The 11,689-nt window shown below is 40.6% G+C and overlaps 1 protein-coding gene across 1 annotated transcript in view; it reads right to left on the bottom strand.

Annotated features, from left to right (window-relative positions):
* Positions 1-3,062: 3,062 nt before the first annotated feature.
* RABGAP1L (RAB GTPase activating protein 1 like) overlaps positions 3,063-11,689 on the bottom strand; it is a 242,971-nt gene continuing 234,344 nt past the window's right edge. Inside the window, exons 25-28 of the mRNA XM_008636116.2 lie at positions 11,067-11,150; positions 10,501-10,572; positions 9,221-9,418; positions 3,063-8,890 (exon numbers count right to left, since the gene is read on the bottom strand). Of these exons, the coding sequence (XP_008634338.1) occupies positions 8,735-8,890; positions 9,221-9,418; positions 10,501-10,572; positions 11,067-11,150 (510 nt within the window). The 3' untranslated portion in view covers positions 3,063-8,734. The remainder of the gene's footprint in view (positions 8,891-9,220; positions 9,419-10,500; positions 10,573-11,066; positions 11,151-11,689) is intronic.

Here is an 11,689-nt window from a genome sequence, read left to right as displayed (position 1 = left end):
GCGCAGGTACGGGCGGGACAGGGAGCTCTGCCGCCTCCCGGGCTCTGAGGGTCGGGCGGGATGGGGAGCTTTTCCTGTCCCCCGGGCTCTGAAGGACGGATGGGACCAGGAGCTCCTCCCCTTGCAGGGCTCTGAGGGTCGGGCGGGACCGGGAGCTTTCCCGCCTCCCGGGCTCTGAGGAATGGGCGGGACCAGGAACTTTGCCGCCCTCCGGGTTCTGAGGGATGGGTGGGATCAGGAGCTTTGCCACCCTCCGGGTTCCGAGGGATGGGTGGGATCAGGAGCTTTACCACCCTCCGGGTTCTGAGGGATGGGTGGGATCAGGAGCTTTGCCACCCTCCGGGCTCCGAAGGATGGGTGGGATCAGGAGCTTTGCCACCCTCCGGGCTCTGAGGGATGGGTGGGATCAGGAGCTTTGCCACCCTCCGGGTTCTGAGGGATGGGTGGGATCAGGAGCTTTGCCACCCTCCGGGCTCTGAGGGGGTGGTGGGCCGCTCAGTGTGAGGGGTTCGGAGGGCTGGGGCGGACCCGGGCTGGGTTTTACTTTGGCGATCAGAATTCTCCCCCTCGTTTTACGGTGGATGCCTCTGAGCTCTTGGCCATCAAAGTCCTCGAGTAATTTTGCAAAATAAAGTGTTGTTTTCCTTCTTCAGGCAAAGAATATCAGGCTCATGTGGTGGAGATAATAGTGATCAAAGGGGAACAAATCTGTGTTCCCGCCCTTTAAAGGAAGATGGGCTTATAAACTGAGTGCCCTGTTCTGTGTTTGCTCCTCATTTTCATTGTTATTAAGGTTGGAAAAGACCTCCAAGATCAACTCCAGCAAGATTTAAGCTTTCAAGTTCTAAGATTTCATCAATTAAAAACCAACCAAATCCAACAGAAGTTGGGTGGATGGCACAGTGCCCTCAACACACACCCCCGCAGAGGGAGACCCCCGCAACTAATGCATAATAAGCTTTCTACAACAAACCCAGAGTTTAAGTTGGGAAATTGTTGCTGACCTGTAATGTCACAAAGTGTACTCTGGGAGTGACTTTGTGAGTAAGAGACTTAGTTACCAAACCATTTACAAGGAAAATGTAGCTTTTATTTACAGAATATTTGGCTATATGCATGTAAAAATATGCTGTACCAAAATTCTCTTCTAAGCCTTTTCCTCATCAAAAGAAAAATATGACTGTTGACAGTGTTACTTAATCAGCGCAGTGAGCACCAACAAAAAAACGTTTCTATAACCCCAGTGGGCATTAAAATTTCCCTGAAAGAAAACAATAAGGCAATGGCATTCTTTCTCTCAGCAGGACTGTAGAGGAGGCAGCGTTTGCCTCCAGATGTCCTTTGTAGACAGTGTGACCCAAGGCAGAACACAGCCTTTCAGGGCTGAAAAAGTCTATTTCTCTAAAAAAAAAAGGTGCCAGTTTTAACACCTGTTTTACCAAATTGAGAAATGTCAGCTCATTTGCTGATGCATGGTCTTAGGTTCTCTTCTAGAGCTAACATCCAGGAATTAATCTGTTAAGAGATCTGTAGAGGTAGGGATGGAAGAAGAAATTTGATGAAAATGAATTCACAGAAGCCCTGAAGCCAAGGATTTAGGTTTGAGTTGGCATTCCCCAAAGTGGTTTTAACAGATGTTGTACTGAGGTGTTTATCATAGCCCTCTGCTGCAGTGCTTCAGGATCTGCAGTGGAGGAAAGATCTGCAAAATTTACTGTGTTAATGTAAATGTGTTTGCACATTTATTCTAAATTTTCATAGGACTAAGCATAAGCCTGACCATCTTCAGGAATACCGTTTGGAGACAGGATATTCCTGATTTTATCCGGGAAATACAATATGGTCATTTACCTGGAATTTACTTTTATGGCATGTTTTTTCTTAAAATTGGTTAAGGGCAGTTGCTTGTTCAGAAATTACTTCCTTATAATTTTTTTTTCTGTGTAGCGGCAATTGAGACAAGGAAAAATTTTGTGTTTTTCAACTTAACTATTAATTTTTGAGTTTCTGCACACTCATTTATGGTCTTACATTAGCAAGTGCTCTTATTTTTACAATTTAAATTGGTAGGGCTTTCTAATTTAAGCTCTGGCTAGAGGAGAAAATGCTTCCATTAACATAGAAATGCATTTGAAGTGAGCCTGTAATTTGCTTTTTTTCCTTGAGTTCGGTTTTTTTTTTGTTTATTTAGTTTCCTTAAATCAGGAGCATTTCTGTACTCACGGCACTTCCCTTTGAGAGGCAGCTTCCATGTGTAAAAGTTGTCACTCTTGTCATGTAAAACAAGCTCCACATAGCTCTCCTTTGCATAAAACTGCAACAGCATCTGGATGCTGCCCCGTCTCCTGACAAACGCTTTGGATAGTGATGTGAAGGTAAATCAATACAAAATGTTATGGCTGGTAAATTTAATCTTCAGCGTCTCTCCCTCTTTTCCTTATCTTCCCCTGAAGCACTGTGTGCTTTTGCAGTTATCTGGGAGCAACGGCTGTTTATCTCACTTAATGGAAAAGAAAGTCCTAGAGCAGTTGCTCACATGGAAAAATGGTTTTGTAAAGCATTTGGATACTTTGGACTGCGGTGCATTCTGCTCTTGCTCAGCCCTACCTCTCTCTTAGCAGTCCCTTGCCAGTTTCTTTCTGCTTCCTTCTGCTCCCCATGTCTCTTCCTGCAGGCATGCTGCCTCAAGCCTTGTGTACTCCAGGGAAGCACGAAGCCCTTAACAACAGCTATTGTCCCTTTGCTGTGTATCACCAACCTTCAGGAAAAGCATTCTGTGTGCTGGAAACCTCGGACTGGCATGTGGAGCAGAGGACCAGGGTGAGCCATTAGCTCTGTGGCACAGCTCCCTGTGAACAGGTGCATGATCCTAAGGAACAGGCTGGAATTAGCATGCACCCACTCTGGACAGCTGACCTGCCAAGTCACTGTGCCCTGGTGCAATAGAGCTGCTGGTGAGAACTGCATCATCAAACCTGACACAGCAGCTGCTTCTTCCTGCAAACAGATTTAAGCTGCTTCTTAAGTAAATGGCTTTGGAAAATAAGCATCTTATTCCCAAGTTGTTTTCCATTTCCATTTATTTTACAAGGCATCGTTCACACAATGATAACAAGGTACTGATCTGAACAATTCTGTAACAATTAAAAAAGTAAACATTTGTTGTGACCATGTACATTGAATTGCACTTCTCATAACAAGCATTACACTTATATTTTCATGTCGTACTTTATATAATACAGGGATGTGTTACCCAAGTATGGCAGTACTGAATGGTTCTCAGTTAGAAGCCTGACCTCTCTGTGATGCTCTTTTTTCCCTAACTCTTTAGGATTTGTGGACTTGGGACACACCCAGATCACAAAGGCACTCCCAAATCTGGAAAACTTCATTGTCATGGAGTCAAGAGATTTGAAGATGCTCTTTTCTCAGTGTGCTGGAGTGAATCCACCTTAATGGCAGACACAGAGGCAGATGGATTATGCTTGATTAGAAACTTTTCTGCATTCATGTGTCATCTTTTCCCAGTTCAAAGAAGCCAGAGAATCTTCTTCCATGGGAAAGCACGAGTTCCCAAGGCTCAAGAGAGCTCTAGGCACAGCTTTTGAGGGTGGTATAGCAGAGTTGCAAACTCAGGGATTACTGAAAGACAGGAACTGAGACCTGAAGAAAAATCTGGGAACATTTGCTGTGGTTTTTGCATTGGTAGTACCATCCATGTATTATATAAAATACAAAAATAAGAGAAACTGTAAGGAAATTAGTACAGCCCAGGATTCTGGTGGTATCAAATCACAAATGAAATTTATGATACCAAATCCTTTTGATGTATTTATCCCCTTGTCGTTCAGTTTCTTATATATTATTCTATATGTAAGATATAGCTCTCCAAAGATACATATATATTCCTTTACAGGTTAAATAAAAGCAAGTCCCACTGAATAAGAAAATAATAAAAAGTAATATCCTAATTCTCTACCCATTTTTTGTTTTTCAGGTAAAAATAGCATGAAATACATTCAGTAGCAAAGCAGTTGGGACCCAGGAGAATTGGAAAGCCCTGTATTCCTGGAGAATTGACCTGTATGTGTTAAGTCACAATCCTGAAATAAATTGTGTAGACTTCTGACCTGGGAAAGAGAAGGTCTTGATCAATGCTGAGCATTATTTATCCAGTTGCAAATTCCTTGCATTTCCCAAAATCCATCTGTGGATTAGTGCAGTTCTAAGGGCTGCTGTGACGTACACCTACCCTAAAACCTGAGAGATCCAAACTTGAGCGTTTCATCATGTCTCCCCATAGTGTTATTATTTGGAAGGAGGTAATGGGACAGTTCCCAGTAGGGTATTAGCACAATAGACAGACAAATAATTTAGTTTTAACCTCGGTGTTTGCAAATCTGGTGCAGCTAGCTCTTTGCACAGCAGCCCCTCCAGCAGGGTCCAGCAGGGACAGGGGGTGCTTGTCAGCCACAGCAATCCCTCAGCCTTGAGGGCAACATCTCTGCCCTCTCTTCACAATCAATCAGACATGACACTTGCTGTGGTTTTCTCCCTAGCAGCTGGAAGAACACCAGCATTGTAAGGTAAGAGTGCTTCTGGTTTCAAAGCCAAGGGTGTTTAGGCTTAGGAGATGATGCAGAAGTTGCCAATTATCCCTGAGTCTAACAGTAAATGAAAATCCTCTGAGTAAATGAAAATCACCTGATTATAGTTCTCCCACACATACAAGTAGTTTCATGGATTTCACTGCAGCTACTTAATAGAAGGAACAGCCCAGCCTTGATCCTGTGAAGAAAGCATGGCATGTGACTTCTAAATTTTGATACTTCGGTGCCAGTAAATGCAGATTTTTATTTACTCCTAAACTACCACACTCAGTCAATGAGTGGCATCACGACCCTGAAGTCAATGGGATTCTTCATGCTTTGTGAAGGGGCTGGACTCTTGCACTTCTTGACTTTTTATCTGTCTCCCCTTGTAAATGGCTGTTTTTATTTTGAGTTGTTCTTAACACAGCGGCAGAGATGATCATTTATCTTAAAAGAAATTTCAAGGGCCAACCAAGGTAAGTCATTTAAAATGTCTTGACAAAGAAAACAAATACTGCTTACCTGTGTAAGTACTTTAACTTAATTGTAGTGATGCAACTCAGCTGTAGCAAATTAAATCCTCATTAATGGTCAGGACAAGGGTGGGTTTGTCCACTGGCAGTACTGATTACATGGCTGACTACCTTTCCTGAGATTGGTTCTACCAAATGCTAATGCAGATGGAACTCAGGGATTTTGCAGTTTCTCAGCTTCTCTACCCATGGTATTTTTTTTTTTTTTATTTCTCTCCAGGTACATTTAGAAATGTAAACTAAGTGGAATAAGTCCTATTACTTTAGAATATTAAGTTTGGTTCACAAAGATAATACAAGACTAGTTCACAAATGTACCACGTAACTAAATCAGCCTTGCTTCATTTAGCCTGTAAAGTGTTGTTACAGTCAAAGGAAAACCAACTTTTTAAAGTGAAAAGAAGGACTTTTTTTTTTTTTTTTGCCCCCCATACTGGGCATCTCAGGAACAGATTAGAATCCAACAAGATAAAAAGTTGTAGTAAAAATATTCTTTGGAGGTTTGTTCCTAATCAAAGTAAAGACTTTATTTCAGAATGGTGCATTCTCAATAAAATTTAAAAATAGGTTTTAGTTCCACATATATATTTATAAAATTCAAATTAATTTTAATAAAAGTTTGATGTGAACACATAGTTTACCGCAGACTCAGGGAAGAAAGGTTGATCACTCTAGACTTAGGAGCTATCTTAGCTGTTCCAGTGCCACATGGAAACAACAGTTTCAGTGAGACTTTGATGACGTTTCCTTCTGAAAAGCTGAACAATAAGCCAGCTATCCCTGACAAATCCACCAAGGATATGTGTGTAGGTATTTCTGTCACACGGAGATCTCTTTTCTTGCAGGAAACTAAATTTCCCAATAGCATCTATAGTCAGCAGATAGAATTTTAGCTTGCCTGGTTTAATCATGGAGTCCTGCTCCTTTCCTTCATTCTGAATATTCATCAAGATAATGCCATAAAGCTATTTTCTTACTCCTTCAGTAATGCAGAGAAGATGCAGTTTCCACCTAAATATTACTCTTCCAAATGCCACAAATACTACCTTGGATCTACAGCTGGAAGGTGGAAATAATTTACTGCCTTTAGGGTCATTGCTTTCTGAAACTTTCTTTTGCTGAGGTAAGCCAGCTTCCATCCTTACAAGGGTTTGAAATCATCATGGCTGGCAGGTAGCAAATGTGGTTTTGTTCCTGAAACTCAACGTCCAAAGTCAGAAAGCAGCTACACTGAGAAAAGGAATGTTGTGTCATTCTGTGAAATGTGGTGACCTTATTTACCAGTTCCTTTTTGATGAACTTGGAAAGTCCCACTCCCATGATCCGCTTGCACTCATGGGAGCCTTTGAGGTGATCTGACTCATTCACTTGACAAAAGATGAACCATAGGGGGGTAAATCCACCCACATCTATTTTCGTTGTTGTTTCTTGTTATTTCCAGTACATACTATAACAAAGACAAGGGACAGGACTGTACAATTGGGAGCTGGAGGGGTGAGCAGCAGTGAGCTCTTAACTCATCGGCTCAGGGTACCACAGATTAATACATTTCGTTAATCATTGTTACTGGACTTTCCCAATCATGGTTTTAAATCCACTTGTAAGTATGATTTAAGATAAAAGAAATGAGAAATTCAGACATTTGTCAAACAACCAGTTTCCCTCATGGGCACAGTACTCTCAAATGCAACAAGCAGATGTTCACCAGGTATCCTTAAATGTCACTTCAGATTTATTAAGGATTCAGATTCACATTCTGAATGTGAAGCGGAACTGGTAAATGAATGACTAATGCTGGGTTTAGTCAGTCAAGAGAATGGAAACATTTCTGCAAACATTATAAGCGAGAAAGTGACAAGGGAAAAAGACCTTTGACAACATTTGCAAAAGAAATACCTTCTGTTTTCCCCTTTTCTCTCACTGTATTAATAATTTCAGATAATCACTGTTCTTGAAGCTACATTTTAAAATGTTTTAATGTTTAAATTTAAGAAGTTTTTTAGCCCCTTATTCTTAGAAGAGAGAATTGTGTCAGGATAGTGATTATATTTTGATCTCTTCTTCTAACAGCTGACTGCCATTCAGAATCTTTCCTTTGGCACTGGTAACATTAAATTTGTACTACCCTGTTGAAAATAATTCACAATTATGCTTGACAACAAAGCACAAGATGGGTATTATTAAATTTTATTGTACAAAACTGACAATGTATGGCATTCCTTGGAATTAAAAAAAAAAGATCAAAACAGAACTACGGTCCCTGGAAAAATCTTGTAAATGAAACAATTAATACACAACATTTAGTCCAGCAATGACATTTACCTGCAAGACCATCTTTAGACATGACAGGTATAATTAAAAAAATATTCCATCAGTTCAAGCAATAGCTTAATTTTCCATGAAATAAGTATTTCTATGAACACTTTATGTTTAGTCAAAACAAATGCTTTCGAACTTTCTTACCTTAAGAGCTATAAACCAACCAGATAGGTTTGGGAATCACCAGAGAAGTCTACCCCCACAGGAAAGTCTAGGGCTTGTATTCCACTTGAAAATGCTTGTTTTTATAAAAATAAGTAATACCAACAAAGTGTTTCCTATTCTAGCAAACAGATCTTCTTTCTGTGGTATTTTATTCATCAGTGCAGCACAAGCCTTTTGGGTATTTTATTTGATACCTCATTTCTGTGTCAAATTTGGAATCTGAATATAGACCCAGGGCAAGGTTTTCATTACTTTTATTCATAAAACCTACCCTTTATTGCACAGGATTTACAAAAGGTCAAAACCATGCAAGGTCTTCACTCTGCTTCTCAGCAAAAACATCGAGTAAGTGTCAAAACAGTTCTCCCTTTATCCCAGTGGAAGGAATTACTCCTTGGAATTCTTAATATAAACATGAATTTAAAAAAGGGAACTAGGTAACTTTATGTTAAATTCCAGTTGAGCTGTAAATAGCCTTTAAACAACAGTGTTACAAAAACTGCACTACTTGCATTTCTGAAGAAAAACCAATCCAAACTAAGGAGTTATGAGGGAAGCTCACAGCAATTGTGCCAGGAGAGCACAAGCCTATCTTTGCTATGGCCTAAACTTTACAAAAAGTGCTTCTCTGCAGGACACAGCTGCTGCAAAAAAATTCTGAGATGGTCCCAGGGCGTAAGTTATCAGATGTCTTACACTGTGCTTTCTAGGGAGAGATTATGCTGCAGTACTGTACATTTTCCATTCTCTCTCTTCCTCCAGAAGAAGAAAAACCTTCTATGCAAGACAAAAATGATTTCAAATTCGATGTGTATTAAAGACCTAGTTTTGAAGTATTTATTTAACATCTAGTCATATAAAATAAAGTGTAAAAGTATGACGGTATCAGAACGTGGCTTTCAGCAAGGCAGTATGGGAAGTAGGAATTCAACATAAACCAGGAATTTTTTTCCCCCCCTCTGAAAAGGGTCACATCAGAAAATGAATGAAAAACACTGAAGAATTTCACTTCAAGCCTGCACTCCTGCCTCATTGTCCTTCCCCCAGGAGGAGAGACCACTGGAAGAATCCTCCAAGGTTTCAGCTGTGTTGTTCTTTGTGCTCTTGTGCCGGGTGCGGCTGGAACTATGTGCTGCCCTCTCTGGGAGGCAGGGGTGGCTGGGGCTGCGGTGGTGCCTGTGTGCCTGTGGCCGTTTTGATAGAGTTCAGGGTTTTGCTAAACCAAGAGTTTTTGGCAGCTTGGATTTCATTCATAAGGGCTCCTCTCTGATGCTCCAGCTCCTATGAAAGCAGAACAGTCAGAATTGATCAAAACCTAATTAATTACAAAGAAGCATCTTCACACTCAGTCCCTGCAGTCCAGCAGTTCCCTTCCAATCTCCCAGGCACTGGGGAGAGAAGACATTCAAACTGCTGAAACAGCACAAGATATTTAGACACACAAATAAAAACATCTTCTTCTTTTTAGGACAGAAAGTTTTTCTGAAGTTCAGATATACAGGCATGCAGGTATGCGCTCCCTTTTGGAACCATTTTTTGTATCATTCAGAATAATTCTGGACTGAGCATGAGGTTAAGGTGATCGCCCTGCTGTACTTGGATTCCACGTACCTGAATTTTGCACTTGGCTTCCACAAGCTGCAGTTTGGTCTGTGCAAGTTCCAGCTCCATCTCTCTCAGCTGCTTCTTCAGTGCATCCTTCTCATCATCTGTTTCGATGCCTTTGTTGTCCGTGCTTACAGCAGACACCTTCAGTGCCCCCTCCTTGCTGAAAATCTCACTGCAGTGTTTGCAGGCCATCACTTTACCCTGAAATACCCAGAAAGCTCATTCTTAATCCATGTTACAGGAGCTGCTGTACTTCCTGGAAGAGCCATTTTTTTGTCAGACTGCCTCAGTCTCAAACCATCTAGTACTGCAGTTTTTATAACTGGCATGAAAAGAATTTGACTTTTTCATGAACAATTTCCAGGGTAAGTTAACCAGTATAAAAAATTCCTAAAATCTACTTAGCATGCTCTAAGCATGGAAGCCTTGCTCCTATATTAGAATCTTCTTGCTACCAAAGCTATGTAATATTTATGTCAGCACAACTCAGAAGAGTAAATTAAATCTGAGTAGATGAAACAGCTGGCCTGGCTTGCACAAACTGAAACAGGATATTGAGCTATTTTTAGCAGAATCTAGGGACATCAATCCTAGAATTATTTTATGTTATTATCGATAACATAGGAAAGTCACTAAAAAGCAACAAATCCAGTTCAGCTTGAGTACTAAAGAAATATGTAGAAGCTACAGCAGAGGGTAAACAGCTCTGCCTTCTCAGAATTATTATTATTACCTGATCAGGAAATATTTATCTCTTATGTAGGTGTTCCTGGTAAGGGGTTTAGACAAGGGAGAGAAACCACTGTGGATATTCTGGGGATGGCCCTAGCTGTGCCATTTGGTTTAATTACTTAAACCAATTCTGCTTAAATTACAGAAACCCAAATATAAACCTTGTCCAATCTGGCCAATACCAATCCCTCCATGGTGCACACTTGAGAAACAACATGTTTTGTCTTCTAGAGAGTCTTCTTTTTTTCCCAATTCATCAAAACATCCAAGTAACTACTGTTTTCTCTACATTTTCTACCAGAAGTATGTATTTTAACAGCAAAAAGAAGAGCCAAGTACTAAATGCACTTCAGTTTGAGAGTTCCACACTGTCTGACACAAGGTAAAAAACCATGAAAGGAAATAAGCCCTTTCCTTGTTTACATCTGCTGAAAAATGCATGTGAGGCTATTGATGTTACTTTAACCTTCAGTTCATGTTTTGTTCTGTATCCCTGGCATTCAGCAACACTTGTGTTAGAAATATCCCGTTTGTAGAGACATTGTTCTCACCTTCACAACTTCCAGTTCATCTTTACTGGCCGCTTGTTGTTTTTCCAGCCTGGTACTCAGCTGGGAACAAATCTGGAGCAGAGAAAGCAGTCTCTTAGCTCAAGTTTACTGTATTAAAATAGAATCTGTGCTTTTTAACAACGGGTTTTGCCTGGAACCAACATTTCTTAAATTCTGCCTCACTCAGGTATATGCATTCCCCCTTGACAACTTCACTGCTGCTGATAATGATAAAAACCCAGCAGTATTCAACACAGAACCTGAGCATTTTATACAGGGACATTTTATGGATGAGTTGGTTTATGATGTTTATACTACATTATGTCACAGAGCACAGAAGCATTCACCCTACAGTACTAAAATTAGCTGAAAGACAGGTTATTCCTGATTGCCTAATTAGGAGACTATTAGGAAAGCCACAAGCAGGTTTATGACAAATTACAACATTGCTCTCTGAAAGCCTGAAAGGTGGAGCTTATTTGAAGGATGAGATCTGCAATGCTGAAAATTCAGCTCTTGTAACAGGTTGAAAGAAGAAATACGAGAGAGCATCTCTGGAATGATACCTGTTTATACTCTGCAATAATGGCTGTGGTTTTCTTGATCTCAGATTCTGCCTTCTCCAGCTGCTTCCTGAAGACTTCCTTCAGCTAGGAATTGAAGGAGAGAAGTTACCCAGTACACTGACAGAACTTCTCAAAATATGTCGTCAGATTGTTCTCTTCATGTCTTACTGTGTTTACAACAGCTCTACAGCTGCTTCTTATGAAATTCCAGTTCTTAGACAAGTGTCTGATTCACTCAGTTTACAAATACTCATCATATCAGTGATAACCAAAAAGTCTATCCTGTGACCCTTCATCCCTGCTTAGAGAATTCTCCTGTAACTTAATTCCTGTTCTGTGTGTTGAATGGTGGTACATCATGGTCCACAGAACACATGAAAAAAAGCATTACTATTAAGTGGGGTTTACTGATTTAGTTTTTGTTTTTCTGCACTGTCACAGCAGGTTTGGCCAGATTGTTTTGTTTGTTTGGAGATGGAACAAGAACAATAATCTCTCAACACTAGCACTGTCATCTCCATAACAGAAGAAAAAAATCTGTTTGGGTGTATGGCACTGAGTGAAAACACAGCTAACTCATCTCTCCTTCAGAACCACTCCACTTGGAGAACCCTTTCAGCAGG

This window comes from Corvus brachyrhynchos, unplaced genomic scaffold (assembly GCF_000691975.1).
Source record: "Corvus brachyrhynchos isolate BGI_N302 unplaced genomic scaffold, ASM69197v1 scaffold466, whole genome shotgun sequence".
In the NCBI taxonomy this organism is placed as follows: domain Eukaryota; kingdom Metazoa; phylum Chordata; class Aves; order Passeriformes; family Corvidae; genus Corvus; species Corvus brachyrhynchos.
This window is presented reverse-complemented; position numbering and strand designations above follow the sequence as displayed.